The sequence below is a fragment of the Sprattus sprattus genome (genome assembly GCF_963457725.1).
Source record: "Sprattus sprattus genome assembly, chromosome: 17".
In the NCBI taxonomy this organism is placed as follows: Eukaryota; Metazoa; Chordata; class Actinopteri; order Clupeiformes; family Clupeidae; genus Sprattus; species Sprattus sprattus.
The window spans coordinates 27,299,212-27,327,128 of record NC_137915.1 but is presented as its reverse complement, the minus strand read 5'-3'; the positions used below and the strand labels follow the sequence as shown (position 1 = coordinate 27,327,128).

General features: G+C 39.5%; 1 protein-coding gene across 1 annotated transcript; it reads right to left on the bottom strand.

The window, feature by feature from the left end:
* Window positions 1-24: 24 nt before the first annotated feature.
* On the bottom strand, window positions 25-26,845 carry dipk1c (divergent protein kinase domain 1C). Its single transcript, XM_080854846.1, has 4 exons — window positions 26,151-26,845; window positions 9,774-10,505; window positions 2,961-3,125; window positions 25-520 (listed from the first exon to the last, which is right to left on the bottom strand). Exons 1-4 carry the CDS (start codon window positions 26,358-26,360, stop codon window positions 266-268), a joined length of 1,362 nt encoding a protein of 453 aa, XP_080710972.1. The 5' UTR covers window positions 26,361-26,845; the 3' UTR covers window positions 25-265.
* Window positions 26,846-27,917: the final 1,072 nt, after the last annotated feature.

Here is a 27,917-nt window from a genome sequence, read left to right as displayed (position 1 = left end):
TAGCAGTAAATGCAGTAGACAACATTGTTCAGTTGGTCAAAAGAATTTTATTGTATTAATGCTTGAGAAGAAACCGCTCATTCTTATGCAATTCAACTTTGCATTTTATACAACATTTCCAATAATTTTAGTTCTAAAAAGTATTTATCTGTATTTATAATCATTTACTAAACTGTTAAATGAATGAGAAATGCAACAAACTCAACTATTCCATTGCATCCTATTAGGATATAATTTAACAACTCCAGGTAGATTGACTAAACCTTTAGAAGTTTAATGCCGTGTGAGGGTGTCCTGATCTGATGTGTGCCTGTTTGTTGGCTGCACTCTCCTGCAGGAGGTGCGTTAGCAGTCCAGAGAGGCGCTGCCTGATGGCTCGTCCAAACTCCACGTTCAGGCCTCCCTCGGTCTCGGCACACTCCTGCACTGCACTCTGCAGTTCCACCTGCAGCGGGAGTTCTGCATTGGAACCCAGGACCGTGGGAGAAAACCAAGGTCTGAAGATCTTCTCACAGATCACCTATCAAAAGGAGAGAAAGGAAGAAAGCAGGATGAGACATAACCAGACAAGGAGGGTGACAGACTGAGAGCCCCACGAAGGGAGAGCAAAATTACCTTTGGGGTCAGTTATTTCAAGCATTACCTCCATTTCATTATCAGCGACTCCATCATCAGCCATATTCCCATTACCCATCTGTTTGAAGGGACAGAACTGCAAGATGTTTGACCTCTCAGCCACAACACAAAGCCTCTTTTGTTCCTCAAAGGGGACTGCATAATGGGGTGGAAGGGGTCACCAGTGGACACGGTAAGTGATCACAAGCAGGAGAGTCTGAATCAGTGGGGTTCTAGACTTGGTTTCGTCCAACCAGAATTTGTCAGTTAGGCATTGTAAAGCAAGAATGACTGATGGAAATGATACTCATATATTTTGTGTATGAACATGTTCATATGCTGATTTATCTTTCTGTACCTAGTTTTTTTTTTAGAATATTACAAGAGGGTGATGGTGTCACTATGAGATTTTACTGTAGCTCTGAAAAACACAAACATGTTAATAATTTTGACTTTTTAAGTGTTTTGCAATTAAGTTTTATGTCCCCAGCATTAGCACGCCTCTTTTGTTTTTACGAGTTATCTTCAATGATCTCACTACACATTGCAAAAATCTAGTTTAGAGATAACCAGGGCCTGCAATATAAATTGTGTAGCATATTGTGTGAGATAATTCCGAACATTATAGTGCATGAACCAACAAGACCTCGAGACAGAAGCTTAGTTTAACTCCCAAGTTTTGTGCATATTTTATTGGGGTCAATAAAGAGGAACCGAGCTGGATGGTACTATTTTGTGGGATAGCTGGGTTGGCTGGTAAAATATTGTTTTTTAGAAAGATTGAGTTGAGGGTGACAATCCATCATCCAAGCTGAAAATCACTGAGGCATGCAGAAATTTGAGCCAATAATTTGGAGTCATGATTGTTGCTGCCATGACCCACTAAATAAACATCCACTGAGGTACGATTAAAGTACTTTCCCCAAAAATCCCAGTTTGGACAGCATCGAGAGGATGATGTGATGGTTCACCGTGTCAAAGCCTGCTGACAAGTGGAGTAGAATGTCATGACTGAGCAGAGACCTTCACTACTTTCAATGCTTCAGTCTTAGATAAAAGAGCCGTTTCAGTAGAATGATCTCTCTTAAAACCTGACTGCTTAGGGTCTATTAGTTTATTCGGAGACAGGAAATCAGAAACTTGATTGAAGACAACCTTTTTAAAAATCTTTGACAAAAAAAGAAGAAGGGAGACAGGGAGTCTATAATTCTTCACATCAGAAGGGTTAAGTGAAAAATTCTTAAGCTAAGAAGTAATTCAAGCATGTTTGAATGATGGAGGAAATTTCCCCGAACTGAGTGAGGCATTGACTTCTTCTGTGATAGCAGGTCAAATTGTAGGCGAGAAGGGTGGTTGGAATGGAGTCCAGCAGACATGACACGACTCAGTTTCAGAAGTATAGTGACTTCTTCCTCATTGAGAGGGGAGAATGATTCCAACAATGCTCCAATGTCCAGATAAGGGAAAACCTGTTTAGGAGGGTTGGAGAATTGCCAATGACCAAATTTCGGTAAAGAAAGTTGTAAAGTTATCAGCGGAGAGGTAGGTGACTGATGTCAGAGGCGGGGGGTTAAGTTGAAAGTATATAAAGGTTTCAGACAGTCTATGGCATTGTGAAACGTATCCTTATGGACTGACTTTTTAACATTTAGCAGAGGTGTATCTGCTGTTGTTGTCCGTGGTATTGACATATGTTCTTACCATAAGTGTGGAGGGGGGTCGGTCTGGGATGCCAGACACCACTGTTGAGTGGTGTTGTGGAACTAATTCAATGAAACACTGACAAAGGAAAGTGCCTACTTGACAACCCAAGTTAAAGACATCTTGTTGTTAAATGTTGGTTCTGTTAAATATCTGTTTGATGGTTGAAGTGCACCCAGTTGTTTTAACACTTAGACTAGGTTGTTGGGTTTGAGCACTTGCATGTGACAGTTAGAGGTTTGTCCAGTGTGGGAAGATTATTTTATTTATCTTTTCCTGTATATAGCTAAGATAGAAGAATACATTGTCAGTAATGCAAACAAATGTACTTTTATTTAGAGTATAAAGTGACAGATTCCTGTGTATTTAAAAAAAGAAATTGCACCTAATAATTTCATAATTTATTGACATTAATTGTGCTGGAAAGTTGCTAAGAAACCATATCCATTTGTTCCTATTCGTCTTTTAACTTATTTCTAATTCCTGATGGCTTGCTTGGCAAAGGTAATGTGGCTGACATACAGTCAAGTTACTCCAAGTATATTAAAAAATAAGAACTCATCTATCTTGAATTGTGTACTGCAATGAATTTGCTTTGAACCCCCCTTCATGCCAGGAAACTTGGCATGTACTAGAATGCTTACCTGCAGGTTGCTGTTTTTGCGTTTTGAGCCACATTTTTTTGTGTGCGTGTCACACTTGGAGACACAGTCAAAGAAGTTGCAGTCTCTGTCACTGGTGCAGTTCTGCTCTAAGATATCCTGCATTTTGGGCTCAAAGAAAGCCATGTCCACATCTATAGCCACCACCTTCAAAAGAACACAGTTACAGAGGGTTTGTTAGACAAATATAAAGCCAAACACACAACAGGCAACATCACATCACATTGTGTTTAATGTGGGAAGCACTAGGTTTGCATGTTTATTTAATATCCTAAATGATTGCTGAAATATGAGTTATTCAAAACGGTGCCTTTATACCTTGTTTGGTGATCATTTAAGCAGCATTAAGGAGTCTTGGTCTAAAACTAGCTAACTACCTAAATGGCATGCAAAAAACGTTGCACCACACTATCAACAGCCCAGATGGCACTGATAAAAGCCTGATAACATGCAAACTGGTGCCTTTAGGCAATACAGTTGGCAATGACGTGCCCTGAAAGCTTTTATGACATTTTTGCGGGGTGTTCCATCCGGAGCAAAGAAGTTCATAGGGCGTATTCTGAATGACTAGTGGGGACAACACGTGTGTTTATCTGTCTCTCACATGACCATATGCCATCAAAATTGATTTCAGCCGAGTACAGCTGGGGCCCCATTTAATAAGTAAGGGATAATGTATCAGCCGCTCAGTATTGAAAAAGAAATCCTGACAGGATGAACAGTGACTTGTTAAGTCCTGAAGGTATTTATTTTCTGATACTGACAAGTGGACGATACACTATCCTGCTTGTTATACATGACTTGCCAAAACGATAAAAGACATTACTCCAAAATATCTGTATGTAATTAATAATATTTATCCATTGATTTGTGGCTTATAGCAAATAGAACTTTAAAGTTTCAAGTTATTACTGGCTGAGTTTGCTGAACAGTGAACTACTTACAGAATGATGTGAATCAAAAGCACAAAACCAGTTGCCAATGGCAATGGTCATTCAATTTTGCAATAGTCATTTTCAAGAAATACCGGACCTCCTAATGTTGAAATGGCCTATTCAAATCAACGGAACAGTTCTGCAGCATTGTGAAGAGCCGTATAATGCGATTATAATAAATATAGTGTGCTTATGATAAAATCCACGCCAAGTACAGAGATCAAAATAAAAACAGTCTTTGACGTGGAAAAGTTAATTATTTATATTTAATAGTTCATTTTACAATTGTATAAATTGTATAAGGTTCAGAAGACAGTTAAATGATTCTTTTGAAACTCAAATTTTTTTCAATAAAACTCTTCAAGAGGATAGCTCCTATGGGGTGAATACTCGCAATCCCAGTCCGTTACTGTTCTTGTATTTTCTCTTGAGCAACATTGAGTATTGGCAGTGTATCCATTATTTCCAGCTGTCTGGACAACTGCATTAGTCATCTGTAAAACTAGCCCCCACGGACGTTAACATTTTTCCATTGTCATTTGGTCACAGGTGACTAACATGACAAATGACTAACGCCTCTTGGATAATCACTCTTCCTAAATTGGGCTTTATAAGTTACATTTGGTCATTGTGCAATTAGCCAAGTTAGACTTATTTAAGAGAAAAACACCCTACGTAAATATGGTCTATTGATTTTCCAAACTTTTACTTTTAGATTTCATTTAGTAAGGCCATAGACTTCATTTGAACAGTGTTATATGCTAATGACTTTGATTAAAGGCCATCTACAAGGCAGAGACCTGAAACTATTTAGCTGTGAGCCATTTCACGATTACTTGTGATTTATAGATGTCAATGCTGGTAGAGTGGCTGATGCATGTTTTTTGTGCATATTTTCATGCACATGCCCAGAAATGAGCTTAGATCAAATGAAAGATGGTTTCACAACAACATCATTATACACGAGGCCCCAGGGTCTTGATTCAATCCAGACCATAACTCTGATCCTGACTCTTTTACAGTCATAACCAAAGACATGTGTGATCCATGTTATAGGGAACACACACAACCCACAGCAGACAGACACTATAATTGTTTATGTATAGGTAATAGCAGGGTGCGATTTGCCGGGGGGGATGGTGGGGATTTACCCCCCCTCTGGTTTTTTTTTTTTGTTCACTGAATGAGCGAGTTCTGTCCAAAACAGTTGCGTTTCAGTTTCAAAGTTTCAGTTTCGGTTTCAGTATTTCAACGTGAATGAGAGGGAGCACAAGAACTGAGCGTCTAGCAGCGATTATCATCATAGACATATATGATGCATGTATATGAAGAGAATTAGGCCTATGTATTGCTTGTTTTTTTTTCATGATAAAAAAAAAAAAAACATCCCCCCCTCTGGTTTTTGGACAAATCGCACCCTGGGTAATAGTATAAGTTATAATGGTGAGAACAATGTTATCATAGTCACAGTCATCAGCATTACAACAACAAATGGTACTGCTATAAGGGAGAACATATCAAAGAGCAGTGTTTTTATCTATCAAAATGACTGACAAATGAAGTCATAATTCATAATTGCTTAGTGATAAGTCTTTATAATTGAGTTATGGCAACACCCCTTAGGCCTCCCTCTCCTTTCAGGACATCAGTCAGATCCCCGGTCTTGATGCCTTGCTATGGGTTTATGAAAGAAAATTAGTTGAGTTTAACAAGTAAACTGTTTCAAATGTTTCTATTTGAAGACGGAGAGTATTTTATTCAAACCTAGTGTGTTGTTGGCATGATGTTGAAATGTAGTTATTAGATGTGAGTGGAAAAATGAGGCAAAGATTGTTTAATATAATTTGAACTAACAGGGCCAGTGGCTCTTCAAGAGGAGGATGAAAGAGCCCACACATTCTGGTGAAGGAGAGAGAGAGATGATGCATGGGACTGTTAAGATCCCAGCGATCTAAGACATTTGTATTGTGATCGCTGCTTGTGTTCTGTTTTGCTACTGTTTTGCTACGTGTTTTCCTATGTTTGTTTTGTTCCTGTGATCAGGCCATGTGCGTTTGTTATTGGTTGCAGACTCAGCCCTTTGCCTAAAGGCCCTTATACAGTACTCAAAACAGTCGCGTCGGATAGTTGGACAGTGGGCGGGCGGCCGGATAGTACGTACTAGTTCGCATTTGTGTCCCTTTATAGTACTCCAACGGCTGTGGGTGCTGAAAACAATTCTCTTCCAGAACAGTAGGGGGAGTAACGGTTTAAGTGCCGAAAGACAAGCTACCCCATGACATTTTCGTGCGATGGAAATCGTTAGTTGGCTTTCCCTCTCCTCCACAACTTTTACTTACTTCCCTCTCACCAGCTGTCGCTACTGAAATGCAACAGGTGCCAGCAGACACACACCTTTCATGCTTTGTCTAATGTTACATATACACCTGAAAGGGCAAACTTATCTCTTTCATGGTAGGTATTTTTTGTGGGAGAAATAGTTGCAATCTACAACAAAATGATATGCTTATCTTACACTATAGAAACTGTTAAAAAACGATTAAATTAAATGAATACGTTCTTATTTTCCTTGGTATTTTCGTCATATTCAGATTTGCAATGATTTCTGGGTAATTTTTGTAATCTCTATTTGATCATGTGACGAGACGATACGATATAGGCATCTGAACGACTGACAGTGTTGTACAAGTCCACACCTTTCATGAAATAGTTAAAAGTTCATACAAGTAAACATGAACTATAGTAATTATTTCCCCCAACGGCAGCGTGTCTCGAAGTGTGGTGGAAGCCCAACTTGTGGGTCGCAGAGACGTGACAGGTGGAGCACAATGAGAAGAGATTCAGGAGATTTTCCCGTTGCAATGCCTTCCTTTATATACAGTAGCCTAACTAGAATATCGCACTAAACAACCACACTCAAACAAAAGGAATATTGTAGGCCTATTGTTAGAACAATAGCAGGGCAGAGCACACGGATAATCCATATTCATCATCTTGGCAAATTGAGATACTGTGGCTGGCACGATTAAGCATTGAACATTCCATATTTGAAATATCTTTATAAGTAGGCTAGTGAAGTCAACCTGTTGATAGTATTCCCAACTAATTTGTCCTTCATTCTATCACCGTGTTTGAAAGGTATTGGTTAGGTAATAGCCGAGTGACAGCTGTTTTCTTTCTGATTTGACAGTAGCCTATAGGATATACCGTAAATCCTCAAATAAAGGCCGGGATTCAATTAGAAGCCGGGCTCCAGATAGTAGCCGGGGTCGTGGTCCATACGGACAAATAAAGGCCGGCCCCGAATACAAGCCACAATTTAATTGAATGCATTTCACAAATACATGTTCTCATCATGTTTAATATTATATTATATAATATTGTTGGCTAATTTCATGGGCTGTTTGCAATAAAAAAAGACATTTCCCCATGTAAGACGACAAGGCGAATTTGTTATTGTTCATGAAGGCGCGTCTGGCAATTTGCTATGGTTTAGCCTAAATGCACGTATCGTATAGCCTACTGTTGTTTATCTGTAACGTTTTAGTTGGCTAGGTTACTTTTTCCAGAAGGGATCATAAAGCAGTAGTAGACTTACGTTACTTTGATATTAAATTCAAAGAGATGGTGTATGCTGATTGCTGAAGAACATTCGGGAGAAAAAGCAGCAAAGAAATTTGACATTGACCCGAGACGAATGCAATAGGCTACGACTAGCAGGTGGATGTAGAAAGAAAGTTAGGCTGGATATCAAACCAGCTCTTTTCAGTCCGCGGTAAGCATAATAGAGTGTCTAGAACTTTGATTAAAATCAAGGCTTTGGAAATCTTTTCCTCCGTGACTGACAGTAGAGACGTTAACTCCGATGTTTATGTTTACGCTGACACCGCACATAAAGCGCTACACGATGTGCAGGCAGTGTTGAACGCATATGCAATTAATTATATTAGCCTACTGCAATTATGCCCATTATTTAAATAATACAATTCTATAACAGAAGATAAGTACGAAATAAAGGCCTGCCCCTAATACAAGCCTGCCCCAAATAAAGGCCGGTGCGCTGTGCAGCCTAAGTAAATACAAGCCCCGGCCACAATTGGAGGATTTACGGTAGGCCTACTTGTGTGTTTTAAGCAAATAAAATGTGTAGCAATGTTTACGAAGGGGCAACTGCTATCGTTAATTATACAGTAAATACGTTGTGAAATGAAAGGAAAACACATCACAGCGAGTGCGGTGCATCACAGCGAGTGTGCATGTAGTATATGTTGATGCCGGAGTTAAATAAAGGCAGGCTATTCATAAAATACGTCAATGTGTCAGTAGTATGAACAGTTGAGACATTGACTCCGTGGGGCTCAGGTCGTTTGGACAATATTTTAATTGCTGTCGCTCGTGCTGGTTCTCTGGCAGTAGGCTACTTACTTTCAAGGAAAGGATCTGCACCTTTGACAGTGGCTGTTGTTTATATATGGATATAAAGGTAATGAAACAGGAAACTCTAGGTCCAGAAATGTTAGTTTCCGGATTGATGTTGTATGGAAATTATGTCGTAGTGGGCCAATCACGGCCAAGGAGTATCCGTCGCCATGAGCGGACCGACAGAAATTTTTGCGGGGACACGGAGAGCTGTCCGAAGGCTCTGGAGAGCACGGAGAGGGCGTTTCAACTACCTGAGAAGGCGTTCCAGCTACCTGAAGGCGTTCCTATGTGCCCAAAAACGTGTCGTACGGAGTACCATAAAAAAGCCCTGACCTTTCAGTGACTCACCGGTTTCCCTTTTTAGCCGTGATTTGTTGGCCTAATTGTTTCTCCCTTGCCTTGTTAATTCCCCTTATTGTTTTCACCCGTGAATTGCTCTGTTCCCATTCATTTAGCTGAAAGTTTGTGCATGAATTCGTTTCACCTGTGTTAATTATCCTTGCCCCAATTTATCGTTGATTGCTTTACCTGAAATGTTTCACCTGTGTAATTCTGTTCCCCCTGCTATATATTGTTCTGTCCCTCTTTAGTTCACTGTCGGATTGTAATTCTTTTCAATGCGGATCTATGCCGGAATTCTGTCTTTTCCCGAGTGCCTGTGGTATTGTATACGATTTTCTGTTTTGTGATCTGTGTTTTGCCCTTGGAATTCGGGTTGCCTGTCATCTCTTTTGGACTTTCTGATTTTTGCTCTTCTGTGTTTTGCCGTTTTGGAATTGTGTTTTTTGCCCTTTTTGGAAATTTAGCGTGTTCTGTTTTTGGAAGAAGAAATGTTTTTGCAATCTGGTTTGCGATTGGGTCCTTGCCGTGATAAAGCCCAACATTCAATGGATAGATTTTTAGTGAAATATTACTGTTTCAACCCTATTAAAGTTGGCGGACTGTTGGTTTTCCAATTAAGAGAAGGGGTCACGTATCTGTAATTAGGAGAGCTCACTTTGGTCTTCAGTGTTGGCAGGTCTGAGGGAATGATTTAAAAAATGCCTGAAGTCTGATTTTAGTATCTCAATTTTCTGTAGATTTTCAGATTAGCCTTATCACTGATTCATTACACTAGAGCAGGTGCACTCAATATTTCTCCTGAGCCCCCCCCCCCCCCCCACCCCCCACTAAATGTTTTGCATGTTTCCCTGCTCTGTATACCGACTGAGCTCCTCAGCTGATCTGAACTTTTTTGGATGTGTTTTGAGCAGGGATAGACAGAAGATATGCTGGGAAGGGGGACCCAGGCGCCAGAACAGAGAAACCTTATACTAAAGCCACCCAGTCTGCTGAGACTATTTGTGGTGTGTGTGTGTGTGTGTGTGTGTGTGTGTGTGTGTGTGTGTGTGTGTGTGTGTGTGTGTGTGTGTGTGTGTGTGTGCAAACATTACTCAACTGTAAGATCTTTCCTGATGGCAAAGTTTTCAGGCTTGATGTCACAAAGGTGAAGATGGTGGGAGAAGTCCTCTTCGAAGTGTCCAACCATTTCTAAAAAGCTAAGCGCAATACGATGTATCCTGTCCCTGTCTATCCCTGGTCTCGCATATCCATTCCAAGAGGTTTGGTCTAAGCCAGACGAATCATCTATGGAGAAGATATTTTGATCCCAGGCATGTCCGGCCACAAGATACTCTACGGCATAAAAGTGTCCACATGAGCCCACCACCTTGGCCACATGCTGGCTCAGGTCCTGCAGCATCCTGAGGAAGGTGTACTCCTCCTGCTGCAGCAGCGCCCAGAGTGAAGCCAGCTCTGCCTGGGTGTAGACCCATCCTTGGTCCCTCACATGCTGGCCCCAGAGCTGAGGCATTGTCATGTTTATGTTGGTCTCCAGACCCAGAGAGCTCTTGATCTCAAGGGTGGCATAAAGGACCACATCCAAGGGTGTGAGCTCCTCTTGAACCCTGATGTTCCCCGGGGTGTCTAGGTAGTCCAGGAAACCAAAGGGCTCGTAGGAAGAGAAGTTCTCCAGTTTAGATTTGAGCACCACTGGAATGCCCCGCCAGTCGGCCACCATCACCTTCTTGCCGTTCTCATAATAGAGGCAGCGCTTGTACTCAACAGTCCCCTCTATACACAGGTCTTCACACAGGTCACCCGTCAGGACACCTTGCTGGTACTCCTCACACTGGAAGACACACAAAAACATTTATAATCATTAATATGTATTTCAGATCAATATCTCACTCTGATACACTGGATCTTTTTTTGATCATTTTGGTGATATTATTTGTTAACACATTTGATGATTGCTCATCTCTTGTTGGCTTGTGTTGGCTGCTATGGAGTTTATGAAGGATTACGCTGAAAATCTTCTTCTGACACATTCCAGCTGTCCGCATAACAGCTGTTGTGTCGACTCTACTGAGAGTTGACTTGGCTAGCTGCTGGCCCTTTGTGTATTGATACAACATGCTTGTGTCTCCCTTAAGAAGTTCCTTATCTTTTCTTGAGCGCTGCTGTAATTAAACACAGATAGCTAGGATCAGAGCTCAGTCCTGTTGCTGCCGTCATAAAGTCTGTGTCCCATCTTTCCCTAAAATTGTAGGGAAGGGTCTAGTCTGTGTCCATCTGTGAAACATTTAACTGCAGTACCAATTGATTTTCGTCTTCCCACACAAATAATTGTTTTTACATTCCCAGGCAGCTGCCAGGTTCCACACATGCTATCCAGCTTCCCAGGCATCACATCAGAAAAGTCAGCAGCTGTTTTCAGCCTGTTTGCATACTAACTTTCCCAGGCAGGACTCTATAGGGTGGCAAAATGCATGCACGTTTTTCAATCCCATTTCACGAAAAATGTAAATACAAATATTATAAATGTTGTATAATATTGTATGTTGTAGTATTGTGAGACTAGTTTAATAATCACTCTTGTTCTGTGTGAAATTGGAACATCTTGGAAGTGGTTTCTGTATTATGATGGACTCATAACGCTCTCCCCTTTCTGTCTGAGTATTCTTTACAGACATAAGAGAGTATGGGCTGAGGGTTCCTGCTAAATACTGTAAAGAAGCACTGCACTGGTCATTGTTGGCATGTCAGGAATGCTATGAACTCACCACCAGAGACTATGTTCCCACATTTCCACCCCATACATTCTTTAAAAAAAGGCAAATCAAGTCTAGGGAATTGAAAGTATGCCAAGTTAGAACAATTTCCAAAATGCCTTAAACCGCAGCAGAATGAATGGAAGTAGAAACATAATGGCCATTTAAGCTCTGCTGTGTGTGACCATAAACTTGATTTTGTGATGTTTATACATGATTAAGTGAGCGGAACAATGAAGGCATTCATCCTTCCACAGAGTTTGATCTGAGTGACAATGCATGCCCGTATTGCAAGGAATTCAGTTCGCTGAGAACAGTGCTATTGTGCTGGCCCAGCAGAGCCTAATAGAATAGAACAGAATGGAATCAAATTGAATAGAGTAGAAAGTCAGTCATCCTACTTCCCTTTTTCACCAAGGACATCTACGAAGGTTTGTTTTTATTATAACCTGTGCGTTTGCAGAGTTCACATTTTCATTTGCATATGGTTTACAATAATTTATGAATAAAATATGGACTTTTGATTTTACAATTTCTCCTCGTCTATATATCCTATTGAAATCTATAAAGTGCCATTGATGTCTTCATCAGAATCACTCAAGTCATCGTGATCATAGAAACAAAAAGGGAACATTTTTCATTATAAATGTCCTAACATTTACACACATATCAGTACAATGATAAGTCTCTTGAAATGTGTTTCTTTGATGGAGTTTATATGCTGCTCTGCTAACTTCAGGGAGTGCATAAGTTGTTAAATGGCACAAAATGTAAATACTTGGTATGTGTTGTTATTGTCTACAACAAGTTATTTGATGAAAGAAGTCATTTTGATTATTTATATTCCATTTAACTGCACCGCATATAAACTGCATTACAATATTTGTAAGTCTACTCATTAATCGGTCCCCTGGCAACCTAGAGAGCTACCGTAAAAACAACAATCCTCTGACACACTTGGAGTTACAACTGCAACCACTAAATTAACGTGTTGATTTCACCCCCTGCAACAGCCAATCCGATTAAATTTCCCTTGTCAAATCTGATTGTTTTCCATGTGTTGTGATTAAAGGTAAAGTGTACTTTTTTTGTCAATCTCATTACAATAGCTGCCATAAAAGGCACTATGAGAACCCATTAAGCCGTCAGGTGATTTGGATTGCCCCTGCTTTAAGCTCCAAGAGGTCACACTAGCTGATGTTCCTCTTTCACGTGATCAGTCCCCAGCATGTGGAAAGACCACAGATAACCCTAGAAGACCAGAAATGATTGAGTTAAAGCACAGTGGAGAGTGGGGTATTGGTAATTACATCAATCACGGCTACATAGGTGTCATTGTGGATATGGAAGGGCATGTGAAAGTAATGTGTAGGCAACACGTTGGCAAAAACAACTGCTGATCTACAGGTTCTGAACAGGCCCTCTCCACAGATTGAGCCATCTGTTTGGAAGTGTGTGAAGAGCAGGGACGTGCAGTCATAGGAGGCAGGGGAGGCAGATATTCATATTTCTCTACTAATCTGAGGTATGGGTGTAATTTCTGCAGGATTCCGATCATTTCGAGCATTTTTATTATCAAAATCGCTGAATTTGAGCATTTCCGCTTCCTGAAAACATGGACGTGCTGTGGACTGAGACAAATGCATTGGTGTCTATGGGCAGCTGAGCCAGTGCCTCAGTAAGGATTGCGCAATCACTCCAAACTGGGTTTTACGCATGCGTGCACAAGCGTAGAACCTTTGAGTTGAGCTCAAAACGCATTGAAAAATATTGTTACTGAGGCAGGCAGTACCACTGCCGCTGGAAGGGAGGCGAGCGAGAGCGCAATTGTCTGGTATATGTTGTTTTTAAAGTTGGGCTTCTTCTAGGCTTCTGCTTGACGGCGAAAAAATGGAAGGTTGTATTGCTAAGCTGAAGCAGTTCTCAAAATTGGACTTGCAGTCCAGCTGAAATGATTAATAATGGGAGACCAATGGCGGAGCTAAAATGTTTGCTTCAAACGACGGGACCGAAGGTATTGACATTTGCAATGCAGTATTTCACGTTTCCCAACGGGAAATAGGCTATTCATGCGCAACACAAACCTCGCTAAAGGCTGCTAAGTGCAGGGGAGCCGTGAATGGATTACGAGCTCCAACGAAAGTGCACCAACTTTAAATTATACCGGTCAGAAGAACATTTTGGTATTGTGTGCTATGTCTGTGGTGTTTAACTGTTTGCTTGTTAATACGTTGTGTAAATAAATATGTAAGTGTTTTTTTCTCAACTTCGAATTTAAGTGTCCGAGTTGCAGTGTTGGGCAAGCTACTTGATATTTGTAGTGAGCTAAGCTATCAGCTACTCTACAATAAATTCAGCTTCACTACACAGAAGCTACCACTCAAAAAAAAAGTCACAAGCTAATTTACATAAACCTGTCAAAAGTAGTTTGATACATTAGAAGCTACTTTCAGTTAAACAAACTGCATGCCAAGTCAATGCAATTTTAGGGATCAACACAACTGTCAGTCAGATGAAAACGGTTGAATGGATGAAATTCGTGTGTTCGTATGTTTGTGGTGGATGTCATTGACGTTGACAGGAACTTTTTCTTTGGATTACCCATAGTTATCCGGTTGTCTAGAATATGCATGCAAACTACCCATTTAAAATTAGGGGAGAATTCATTTTAAATGTATGAGCAGCGTCTGGTGTACTTGAAATGACGATATCTATCTATCTATTTTCACTCGTCTCGCTTAAAGTGATGTACTGCTTAATTTTTTGTGTTTGATGGCTGCAGGGAAGCCTGTTATGAATGAACATCAGAAAGGTCCAGGATAAATTAGCTTTCGAGGACGCTACTGCGGTACTTGATCAATAAAAGAGCTTTGCTACTGAAAAGTTACTTGGTTTTGTAAATAGCGACGTTACTGCCAAGCTACTGACAAATGTAGTTCAGCTAGTAGCGTCGCTACAAGTAGTGACGCTACTGCCCATCACTGCCGAGATTTGTAAAAGGTTACATTTTCCCTAGACAAATTGAAATGAGCCATATCATTGGTGGGAGGGCTAAATACGCTACCTTGTAACTATTTATATCTTATTTGACACGGTGTAAAAGTTCAATTACCACACCGATTTTACGTTTAGCTATAGGCTCGTAAAAGTCAGTTGACTATTGAGCCGCATAACTTCTTATAATAATAATAATCGTTTAAAAGTAATAGTATTAGACAATAAAACATAAAGTTTTTTCAGTTCTAGTGAGATGACAATTTTTAAACCATAAGCATATATACTAGGGCTGTGAAACGATTAACATTTTTAATCAAATTAATCACAGGTTTCTGTGGATTAATCATGATTAATCACTTATTTTTCTCTGTATATTTTTGTGAGAAAAAGATGTATGAGAAAAGACGGATATATACATTTAAATGTTTTCCTTTTTTTATTCATAAAAAAAACAAAAATAATAGTGCTGCAAAAAAAACTAGAAAATGCATTTCCTAAAGGAAATACCAGTGCATGAAATGCAAAAGTTAAGAAAGGAAGAAGAAAAGAAAGAAGAGTGAAAGAAGGACAGAAGAAAGGAAAGAAGAGTGGAAGAAGGAAAGAAGAAAGGAAAGAAGAGTAAAAGAAGGAAAGAAGAATGGAAGAAGGAAAGAGTGGAAGAAGGAAAGAAGAGTGGAAGAAGGAAAAAAGAAAGGAAAGAAGATTGAAGAAAGGAAAGAAGAGTGAAGAAGGGAAGAAGAGTGGAATAAGGAAAGAAGAGTGAAAGAAGGAAAGAAGAAAGGAAACAAGAGTGAAGAAAGGAAAGAAAAGTAGAAGAAGGAAAGAAGAGTGGAAGAAGGAAAGAAGAAAGGAAAGAAGAGTAAAAGAAGGAAAGAAGAATGGAAGAAGGAAAGAGTGGAAGAAGGAAAGAAGAGTGGAAGAAGGAAAAAAGAAAGGAAAGAAGATTGAAGAAAGGAAAGAAGAGTGAAGAAAGGCAAGAAGAGTGGAAGAAGGAAAGAAGAGTGAACAAGAGTGGCTCTGGATAAAGAGATAAAGAGAGAGTGAAAATATTGAAAAAAGGAGATTAAAATGGAGTGAAGAAGCGAGATTGAGTGTGAGAGAAAGTAGACTGAGAGGGATAGAGAGAAAGATGGAGAAATGGAGTGAAAAAAAAGTAGAGAATGGAAGGTGTCTTAATGTTCCTAGTTACAGTTAAATTAAGAGGGACAGAGAGAAGAGGTTCCTTGGATTTGGCGCAGGTGTCAGTGAAGCACAGGTGCAAGCCAGTTTAAAGACCCTATTATGATGTCATAATGGCCCAATGTAAGTCAATGGGAAAATTCATATGAGTTTTTCTTTAATATCTTAAAAAGTATAAAGTTTAGAAAAGTGAAAAATACATAGCATAAGTGTCCTTTACAAGACCTACGCGACAACGTTTGAACGAAGTTTCTAAGTTAAGCGGTTTGAGCTGAATTAATCGCAGAAAAAGGTAAAAAGAACTAGAAAATGCATTTCCTGAAGGAAATACCAGTGCATGAAATGCAAAAGTTAAGAAAGGAAAAAGAAAAGAAAGAAAAGTGAAAGAAGGAAATAAGAAAGGAAAGAAGAGTGGAAGAAGGAAAGAAGAAAGGAAAGAAGAGTGAAGAAAGGAGATAAGAGAGGAAGAAGGAAAGAAGAAAGGAAAGAAGAGTGAAAGAAGGAAAGAAGAAAAGAAAGAAGAGTGGAAGAAGGAAAGAAGAAAGGAAAGAAGAGTGAAAGAAGGAAAGAAGAAAAGAAAGAAGAGTTGAAGAAGGAAAGAAGAAAGGAAAGAAGAGTAAAGAAAGGAGAGAAGAGAGGAAGAAGGAAAGAAGAGTGAAAGAAGGAAAGAACAAAAGAAAGAAGAGTGGAAGAAGAAAGGAGAAAAGAAAGAAGAGTGGAAGAAGGAGAGAAGAAAAGAAAGAAGAGTGAAATAATGAAAGAAGAAAGGAAAGAAGAGTGAATGAAGGAAAGAAGAGTTGAATAAGGAAAGAAGAAAAGAAAGAAGAGTGAAAGAAGGAAAGAAGAAAGGAAAGAAGAGTGAAGAAAGGAAAGAAAAGTGGAAGAAGGAAAGTAGAGTGGAAGAAGGAAAAAAGAAAGGCAAGAAGAGTGGAAGAAGGAAAGAAAAATGGAAGAAGGAAAGAAGAAAGGAAAGAAGAGTGGAAGAAGGAAAGAAGAGTGAACAAGAGTGGCTCTGGATATAAAAAGAGAGTGAAAATATTGAAAAAAGGAGATAAAAATGGAGTGAAGAGAGATTGAGTGTGAGAGAAAGTAGACTGAGAGGGATAGAGAGAGAGATGGAGAGAAAGAAAAGTAGAGAATGGAAAGGGGTCTTAATGTTCCTAGTTACAGTTAAATTGAGAGGGACAGAGAGAAGAGGTTCCTTGGATTTGGTGCAGGTGTCAGTGAAGCACAGGTGCAAGCCAGTTTAAAGACCCTATTATGATGTCATAATGGCCCAATGTAAGTCAATGGGAGAAATGTATAATTGTTTTTCTTTAATATCTTAAAAAGTATAAAGTTTAGAAAAGTGAAAAATACATAGCATAAGTGTCCTTTACAAGACCTACGTGACTAAGTTTGAACGAAGTTTGTAAGTTAAGCAGTTCGAGCTGAATTAATCGCAGAAAAAGGTAAAAAGAACTAGAAAATGCATTTCCTGAAGGAAATACCAGTGCATGAAATGCAAAAGTTAGGAAAGGAAAAAGAAAAGAAAGAAGAGTGAAATAAGGAAATAAGAAAGGAAAGAAGAGTGGAAGAAGGAAAGAAGAAAGGAAAGAAGAGTGAAGAAAGGAGAGAAGAGAGGATGAAGGAAAGAAGAGTGAAAGAAGGAAAGAAGAAAAGAAAGAAGAGTGAAGAAAGGAAAGAAGAGTGGAAGAAGAAAAGAAAGAAGAGTGAAGAAAGGAAAGAAGAGTGAAAGAAGGAAAGAAGAAAGGAAAGAAGAGTGGAAGAAGGAAAGAAGAAAGGAAAGAAGAGTGAAGAAAGGAGAGAATAGAGGATGAAGGAAAGAAGAGTGAAAGAAGGAAAGAAGAAAAGAAAGAAGAGTGAAGAAAGGAAAGAAGAGTGGAAGAAGAAAAGAAAGAAGAGTGAAGAAAGGAAAGAAGAGTGAAAGAAGGAAATAGTAGTTGAAGAAGGAAAGAAGAAAGGAAAGAAGAGTGAAAGAAGGAAAGAAGAAAGGAGAGTGAAGAAAGGAAAGAAAAGTTAAAGAAGGAAAGAAGAGTGGAAGAAGGAAAGAAGAAAGGAAAGAAGAGTGGAAGAAGGAAAGAAGAGTGGAAGAGAAAAAGAGTGAAAATATTGAAAAAAGGAGATAAAAATGGAGTGAAGAAGAGAGATTTAGTGTGAGAGAAAGTAGACTGAGAGGGATAGGGAGAAAGATGGAGAGATGGAGAGAAAAAAAAGTAGAGAATGGAAGGTGTCTTAATGTTCCTAGTTACAGTTAAATTGAGATGGACAGAGAAGAGGTTCCTTTGATTTGGCGCAGCTGTCAGTGAAGCACAGGTGCAAGCCAGTTTAAAGACCCTATTATGATGTCATAATGGCCCAATGTAAGTCAATGGGAAACATTTTAGATTCGTTTTTATTTAATATCTTAAAAAGTATAAAGTTTAGAAAAGTGAAAAATACATAGCATAAGTGTCCTTTACAAGACCTACGCGACAAAGTTTGAATGAAGTTTCTACGTTAAGCGGTTCGGGCTGAATTAATCGCAGAAAAAGGTAACAAGAATAAGAAGAAGAAGCCTAGGAATAACAATACAGGGCATTTCATGCACTGTAATAAGAAGAAGAAGCCTAGGAATAACAATACAGGGCATTTCATGCACTGTAATAAGAAGAAGCCTAGGAATAACAATACAGGGCATTTCATGCACTGTAATAATCTTTGCTATTCCATATTGGACATTAATACATCTAAAATGATGATCCTTTTGTAATGATATGGCTTTGTATCTCATCACCGCTCTCAGGTTGTGCCTTATGCATACTGTTGTGTTCTGTAATACTGTTCTATATTGTGCTACCACTAGGAGGCACTGTTCCGCAATCAATCCTAGCTAATTTTCGTACATAGAGCAGAATAAGAGTGAGCCAGTCACATTCTTTCATGCTGCTGACAGTTCTCAGTAGTGTTAATATCATCCTGCTTGTCATTATTCTGAAGCTTCACTACACCACACATACCTTGGGATACCCAGGAGCAGGTTGCCCGTTCACAAAATGCTACAAAGATTAAAATTAAAAAAAGTTCATAATGGCCTTTTGGGACGTTTTGTTCGAGATTGATACAGTATATTAAGCTAGCTCGTTTGCTATCGCTAGCTAAGATAGCTTGAAGTGTGCAACCTTACAGACGGTAACATTAACATTTTGACAGTAACATTAACATTTTATTTTAACATCAACACATTTGTTGGAGAGACTAGTTATGTACTTGTAGTCGTTATAATACTAGTTGACATGAAGCATAACTGCTTGGGGGTGTTCTCTCAACTAGATAGTTAGCTAGATAGCATAGCTAGTTCGCTAGCTGGCAAGCTAAAGAAGCTTCATTAACTTTGGAGCAGACGTGTGTTTGTTGATCTTTGATACATTGAGTTGGGAGCGGGGTCTCCCACACTGTTAAATCCACAGCCAGCTCCTTTCCTCCTTTGTTTTGGGCTTTAGAAATGCGGAAAAAAACGACGTGTCGCTCTAAAATCTCAGGGTACCTTGTGTCAGATCTACAAGTCCCTATGAACACCTTTCACCATGCTCATCAGACGTCGAGGTTGTCTGAGTCTGACCCTCTTGATTTATATTAGTAGAGGTTGCTCACTCAGGTAGGATTGGACAAGGGGCCGTTCTAGGGAGGAGTTTCGCGAACGGTCGATTGTGGGTTTATTGGAAGCTCATTCGGCACATGCGTTAAAAGAGTTAAAAAAAATGAACGGATTATTCCTATAAATTAATCATAACGCGTTAACGCGTTATTTTTCACAGCCCTAATATATACATATATGATGTATACATTTCTATTTTTTTTAAACAACTAGAGATCGGAATGACATAATCACTTCCGGTTTCTGTGCCTCACCAGCTGCGAACCTCACTGCACGTCCCTTTTTAAATGTATTCCCTCTAAATTTACATTAACATAAATCCAACATATTGTAGCGAACGTATAAATTGATCGAGAAAATTTTATCTTTCAGTCCAATCGACACATTCAGCTACCCACAGGAGCTCTCTCAAGCTGGGCACCGGTTCACTCACAGCACCTTTCATGCAAATACGACAGCACAGGCACTAGCCAATCAGATCGTTTCTGCTCAAGTCTAAAGAGTGCGAAGATCAAAAATAAAATATGGTGGACCAAACTCCATAGCTGGTCATGTTTGTACCTATAAATTGTTAGTTTGACATTTTGCTTAGATTTAAAATAAATAAATAAAGAGAAATAGACACTGTACAAGGTCAAAAAACGTTAATTGTAACTGAAAAATAAGTCTAAGAAGATTTGCGAGGTGTATGAGCCCCCTAGCTAATGTTAGCATGCTACTCCCTACAATCTTAACAACTTACTAGCGGTGTGATTGGTTTGTTGACCTGTCAATCTCACTATAACATCTATGTTGTCAACACAACTCCATGCGCCAGACTCCTCCTCCGTCATCCGTTGGATCGTGTCAGTCAGGAGTTATTGAAAAGAAGATACATCTCACTAATGTGGGAGGATGTGTGCCATCGACAGATGCTTGAGGATTCACTGTCCCTTTTTTATGTATGATGAAATAAAAACATATATCTGTGAATTATTTTAATAAGTTGTTATTAATTGTTGGCTCAGAGTTGTTTGCAAGATGTATGTTTATAAATGGCAGTGGCACGGCCACCCTGTACCTTTTCATGTTGTTAAAGGTTAAATTAAATTCAATGTAAAAAAAATGTTAAGTTAAATTCGTTGTTCAAAAATGTTAGGTTAAATTCAATGTTAAAAAATTAAAATGTTAATGAATATATTAACCTTTGTATTATTTGAATAGCTTAGTATTGAATACACAATAACATGGTAGCTATGTTTTTTTGGCACTAGGCCCAATATATTATAAACAAAATGTTATGCAATTTATATAGTAGGGGGTCCCTGCTCATCTCGCAATCAGTTTGGGGGTCCCTGGCCTGAAAAACGTTGAAGATCCCTGATGTAGAGAATCGATTCTACCCACAAATTGAAATTTTAAACCACAACATTTTTTTAATGAACCATTCAGTCTATTAAAAAGACCAACATTTTCCCAGGTCAAAACCACTGTTTTACTACTAATCCTAAAAAAGGAGGTGGCCTGATTTTGGTCAATGTTCTGAGATTTAACTGATAGCAGAATGGTTCCCAATATATATATATTTAATAATGTATAATGGTTTCCTGCTGTTTAATAAATAATGTGTTCTTTAAGGCCTTTTTCCACCCTGTCATTCCAAGGTCCAGGCTGACATCTTCAAGTTTTATGGAGGTAAACAAATGATTTTCACAAGTTGGAAAAACCTTTAGTGTGATTTCTTTATGACGATCAAATACTTTGTATATTTTATAATCACTATGCAATCAAATACTCTGAATATGTTAGTGGACATATTTTGCAATTTTCTCAAACGAATTGTCTGCTTGCAGTTAATGCTTATTTGCTGGAGCAAATAAAGTAAATACATTAATGAATTGTAGTAACAAGTCTACCAATATTGAGACTTTCTGCTTTAAAAGAGACCAGCGTTGACTTCATAATATCCCTGTACAGTGAGCATGGGTGATATTAAAGAAACCCGACCCCGGCAGAAATGTGGTAATGTTGAAATCATCCGAGAACAGAGAACAAACTCTACACAGAAACCTTAAAAAGTTACACATTTTATCAGTTCTACACTGTTGCAAATTAAGCTAGCTTGTAAGTTGAGTCATTTTTTGTTTGACCAGTTTTGAGCTACACTAAACACACACACACACACACACACACACAGAAACATTTAATTCCCCTTATTTCTAAAGACAAAGACACAAACAGAAATGGCTTACTCAGGAACACAGATATTTACCTAACCTAAACAACCAAAAGGCATAACCTGCATATGAATATAAGATTCACAACACATTACCATACCTACGTACATAAAATGCATGCATTGATTAACACAAAATCAACTGTGCTTTGTAGCTAAAAAGAGCGCACGCCTAGCACGCCTTCCTCCCATGCCCCAGGATGAGAGTTCAATTCCAGAGCGAGACTGTACTTGTCTATGCAACATCGGAGACCCGGAATTGGAGTAAGGTTTAGGCCTATGAGTGTCAGATTACCCAGCGGGTACAGTGCTGTGCAGTGAGGAAACCTTGTTGACCTGCCTGCTGCCTTACATCTTAAGAGACATCCATGGGTTTTAGCCTCCTTGCTAGCATGCTCACCTCCTACTTTCAAGGTTGCGAGTTCAAGCCTGATGCAAGGCTTTGCTTGTCTCCACACCACAGGTGACATGTGCATCCCTGTCCATAGGAATATTGACTGAGTGACTGTATCAGTATGATAATGTATATTATAAAACAATTGGGTTCTATCGCGTTATTTAACTGTTTCTGATTGGACGAGAGACGTTCCATGAGTTGGATTATCCGTCAACATACCAACAACTGTCCGGGACTTTTCACAGCTAATAATAAATCACTCCGCAATGAAACATTCTTTAGCGCAGGGTTCTTCAACGTTTTTCAGGCCAGGGACCCCCAAACTGATGGCGAGATGAGCAGGGACCCCCTACTATATAAATTGCATAACATTTTGTTTATAATATTGGGCCTAGTGCCAAATAAACATAGCTACCCTGTTATTGTGTATTCAATACTAAGCTATTCAAATAATAATAAAGGTTAATATATTAATTAATATTTTTATTTTTTAACATTGAATTTAACCTTACATTTTTGAACAACGAATTTAACTTAACATTTTTTAACATTGAATTTAATTTAACATTTAACAACATGAAAGGTACAGGGTGGCCGTGCCACTGCCATTTATAAACATACATCTTGCAAACAACTCTGAGCTAACAATAAATAACAACTTCTTAAAATAATTCACAGATATATGTTTTTATTTCATCATACATAAAAAAGAGACAGTGAATCCTCAAGCATCTGTCGATGGCACACATCCTCCCACATTAGTGAGATGTATCTTCTTTTCAATAACTCCTGACTGACACGATCCAACGGATGACGGAGGAGGAGTCTGGCGCATGGAGTTGTGTTGACAACATAGATGTCATAGTGAGATTGACAGGTCAACAAACCAATCACACCGCTAGCAAGTTGTTAAGATTGTAGGTAGTAGCATGCTAACATTAACTAGGGGGCTCATACACCTTGCAAATCCTCTCAGACTTATTTTTCAGTAACAATTAACGTTTTTTGACCTGGTACAGTGTCTATTTCTCTTTATTTTTTTTTTTTTAAATCTAAGCAAAAAAAATTCAAACTAACAATTTATTGGTACAAACAAGACCAGCTATGGAGTTTTGTCCGCCATCTTTTATTTTTGATCTTCGCGCTCTTTAGACTTGAGCAGAAACGCAATCTGATTGGCTAGTGCCTGTGCTGTCGTATTTGCATGAAAGACGCTGTGAGTGCCCAGCTTGAGAGAGCTCCTGTGAGTAGCTGAATGTGACGATTGGACTGAAAGATAACGTCTTCTCGATCAATTTATACGTTCGCTATATGTTGGATTTATGTTAATGTGAATTTAAAGGGAATAAATACAAATCTGATTCGGAAGACATTTAAATTTGTGGGAGAAAAAATTGGTTGAATGTTTTTTTTTTTTTTTTTTTAGAAATATTAAGAAAAATTGTCTTATCAACCAAAGATTTCGCGGACCCCCTGTTGAAGACCCCTGCTTTAGCACATTGATGATAACCGTTAATTCAAAAATGTTATAATTCCAAACCAAGACTTTGACAATGGAACTATTTGTTGTTGCGGAGAAACAATGGCGAAATAAACCATTTTTAATCAATAACTTTGTGTTGAAATGTTAATTTGTTGACTGTAGAATTGTTTTATAAAAGCAATATAGCACTCGGAGTGGGGTAGGTAAGGGATATTCCCACGGGTGTTGTTGCCTACGCCACTCGGCCTCCGGCCTCGGTGGCTACGGCCGAACATTCCATTATCCTCCCAGCGGTTGAGTTTTGAATATTCTATTTTTAAAAATGTACTTTTGCAGCTTTTAGAATTCCGTGATATATGATCTGATGTCTGCGGAAAAATAAAATATATGTAGAATGTTCCGTTTACATTACATTCTAAAAAAACAGTGTGTATTATTTCTAGAAAGAGTAGTGTACAGCAGCATCCAGAATGTCGACACCACTGTTAAGCCTTTTGTGTGTATAGATCTAGGCATGATTTACAAATTGCCATACATCCTCTGACTCTACAGTGGGGAGGACAGGCCTTGTTGAGATGTCTGGCCCTGATAGGCTGGCTCTCATGCTCTCACTCACCTGCTTCACTCCTCTGTCTCATTGTAAGCTTAGGGTGGTGATTAAAGCCCTATATTTACCAGAGGCATTGACACATACTCATATCTACTTACATTGAACACTTATGGATTTCTGTGTATTAGACCTGACACTGATGGGTCAGGCCAATGCAGGTGCACTCTCTGTTGGCATTTTATCTACTCAGCATATCCAAATAAAACAAATTTGTGTTTTATTTTCTCCATTTGTTTTGGTAAAATCATCCAGACAGGTTTTATGTGTTATACTTCACCCCCCACTCTATTTATTGGATGGTTTAGTCTTGCAAGGGGGGTCATTTTCATTGCCTAGGTGTGCTGCGCTAACACCAGTCACGAATGCATGAAAAGGGAGGAAACTGTCAGGAGATGTGACATCTCGTCCACATTTGAAAAAAACAAACTGTCTGGATGAAGACCCTAATTCATGCCGCCTGCACTGGGGGAGGAAGCATAGGTCACGCAGCATCGCTGCTCTCCAGTGTAGTCTGGTGAGTCATCACCATCGGAGCTGGTGTTTCAGGATCAGAACCGTGACTGATACCTGTGACTGGGTGACTGACAGACAGAAGCGACACCTGCAATCTTTTGGAACTGACTGGTGGCACTGTGGTGGTGATGGTAGTGTTGGTGGTGGTGGTGGATTTGATTCAACATTCCTTCCTTGTACAAGCCTTCTGTTCATGTGCCCCCTTTTTTCACCTAACTTTTTGAAATATGATGTTCTTTCATAGGGCCCAACATATCTAGCGGCGCCTCTGGTCTTGAGATCTTGTCAGTTCACAATCTTCTTTTGCAGGCCCTGGACATTTTTAAACTATACTATTGCAGTGTAATTTTAGTGTACCTGCATGTGTTGTGAGACTGTTTCAGATGATTCAGAATGCGGCTAGTGAAACCACTACAGATGATCCAGAACGTGGCGGCGCATCTGGTGTTCAACCAACCGAAGAAGGCACACGTCACCCCGTTACTCATTGAGCTCCACTGGTTGCCTGTAGCTTCTCGCATTAAGTTCAAGTCACTTATGCTTGCCTACAGAGTGATTGCTGGTTTTGCTCCCACCTAGTTAAATGCTCTTGTAAGGGCAAATGTTAACCCCAGGATTCTGCACTTGTCTGATGAGTGTCGTTTAGCACTGCCGTCTGTGCAATTACGGCAATCTAGACTATTCTCATTAGTTGTTCCACGTTGGTGGAACGAGCTGCCTAGCACTATCAGAGCAGGGGCATCCCTCCCTATGTTTAAGAAGCTCTTGAAGACCCAACTCTTCCTAACTTGCACTTCTACTGGCACTTAACTTGCACTTGCAGCAGTTACATTCCTGCACTTTTTTTTCTATTTTTTATGTAAAATAGTATTTATTGTAACACTAGGTCGCTATTACTCGTAGCTTGATTGTTCTCTCCCTTGTACGTTGCTTTGGATAAAATGACTAAATGTAAATGTAGTAGACCTCATTTACTTATATGTGTTTCTACAGAGTGTTTAAAATAAACTGGCTGATTCATGCCTGTATGTTAGACGTGTAGTCCACCCTCTCCCTTGGGGCCCATAACACTATCAACGCTTCAGAACAGATTTTTCTTGAATGTTGGGTGCAGTTGCTGTAGATAGCTTGAAAGTAATTTTAGATTACTGTATGTGTAAAATTCCAGTGATAATTAGCTCTTTGCTATAGATGGTATGAGCTCATGTCTTGACTGACTTAAAGTGTGCTTAGTTACTGCAAACATTTCTAAATGAATCTACACGTTACACTTTAAGTATTAGGATTGGATGCTACAGTCGATCAGAGGCAATTGTTTTACACCCAAGTCACGGTCTCTCAGTCTCAGTCTTGGTTTTCAATAACAGCCAACAACTACCCATAAAAACATCCAACAATGAGGCAGAACATAATAAATAACCTGTGTGCCACAAAGTGTCTAGCCTCATTAGAGAAATGCAATTCTACGCTCTCATCCCTGTCTGACTCCACATACTTATTCACTGGAGTATGTTGTAATAACAGCACTGTGAAATGGTAGAATAACCATTGGTGTTTCTGTCGTCTGTGAAATAGTGAACATGTGAAATAATGTCTTTTCGCCCAAATCAGTCTAATCAAATATGTACACACTTTGCACTTTTTATGGTGTTACGCGTCATGCAGGCAGTTGATAAAACTTAAAACTCCTACCACTCGATGAAGTATTCTGCGGCTCTTGTCATCTGTGCAGGCATCTGAGAACATATTCCTGTGTACAAACAGCAGGCCATTAAGGAGCAGCCAGGAGCCGAACCACAGGACCCCAAAGAGCAACGTACTCCTCTTGCACACCTTCAGACTCATCCACCTGAGAAGGCAACACTTCCTGGCTGTGCCCAGAAAGCATCGTGATCCCCACATCCCTCACTCCCTGCTCCTGCTTCTCCTTGCTCTGGCTTGGGCTCGGTCCCTGTGTGGTTCCCCAAACACTGTCAATTCAGTCAGATCAGAAAGAGAGATCTTTCACTGTGGTGCTCCATGGTATGTGCTGAGGTAAAGGGCACATGATTGGGGAAGAGTCCAGTCAAAGGTGCCACTGAAGGTATTCTGCTCCATCCTCTGTTTCCTTGCCATATCAGAGTTACTCCTCTTCACTCCTGCTCTGGCTTCACAACTTAAGCCTATCTTGTCTGTACTTCTTTTTTAGTTTGTCTTCCTGCATTATATTCAGGAAAATGAGAGGGGGAGAGAGACGCAGAGAGAGAAATGTAATGCTCGTTTTGACTCAGACACTGAGCTCTTCAGTCTTTTTCAAACTGGAGACCCTTTTTCCTTTTTCCCCTCATCTCTCTCCCACTCTTTCTGTCTGTTTTTAACCTCCCACTTGGTTTCCTTTCTTTTTGTGTTTTTTTCTTCCTCTTTGGGCTTTCCTGTCTGTCTTTTTCTTTACCACTACACCCCACCCCTTTCCCTTGCTTCCCACCCCTTTTTAAGGCTTTTCCTTCTCTGGGTCGCCTGGAAACAACCAGCCTTCCCCTGTTTCCTTGGCAGCCAAAGGAAGCCCCTCCCCTCCTTAACTGTCTCCACAGCTCTGTCACACCATGCATTGGACATGAAAACCCAAAATATAAGCCATCGAAGTACCCTAACAACAATCATTTGACATTTGATTGAGAATGATAGAACTTGTTACATTCTCTTTTGAGGTAAATCATTTCATAACATTAAAGTTTATTGTTTCTGGCCTTTGCAAGTTGCTGCTTTTGGCCTTCAGAAGTAAAACATACATTGACACTTTTAAAGTACACTCCACACACAGTGACTGTCTTTTCTCTATACATTGACACTTTTAAAAGTACACTTCACACACGGTGACTCTCTTTTCTCTTTACATTGACACTTTTAAAATACACTCCACACAGTTGCACTCCTATTTTCTCTCAGAATATGTACTTCATGTGAAAGTGGTACTTTACTTCATGAGAGATATCCTTTGTGGAGAAAGTTGGAAAGCACACTGAAAATAAACACTTGATTAAAACTCATGGTTGCATAACTGTAATCAGTGACTGCAGCAGATAGCTCTGCACAGCCCTAAAGCCTCCCAACAGCCAGAATCTATACTACAGTGGTGTGGACAACAGCAAGCAAGCCCAGACAGCAAGTGGTTTAGCTCTAGCCCTAAATCCAGAACAGACCTGGCCACAGGCCAAAGAAGACCATGGACACCACATCACTCCTGCTCTGGCTCGGCTGCAATGGCCATCTGTGAAATACAGAATTGATTTAATCTTTTTACTATATGTTTTTAAAACCCTCAATGGCTTAGCTCCACGTGACATATTCCACATTCTGCCGCCAGGTCATCCCAAACAACTCCTCTCACTCTCCCACTCCCACTCCACTCCTCTCAAGTCCAGCCCCACTATCGCCAATAAATTCAATTTTAAGACCCATTTTTTAGGCTGACATTGCCCA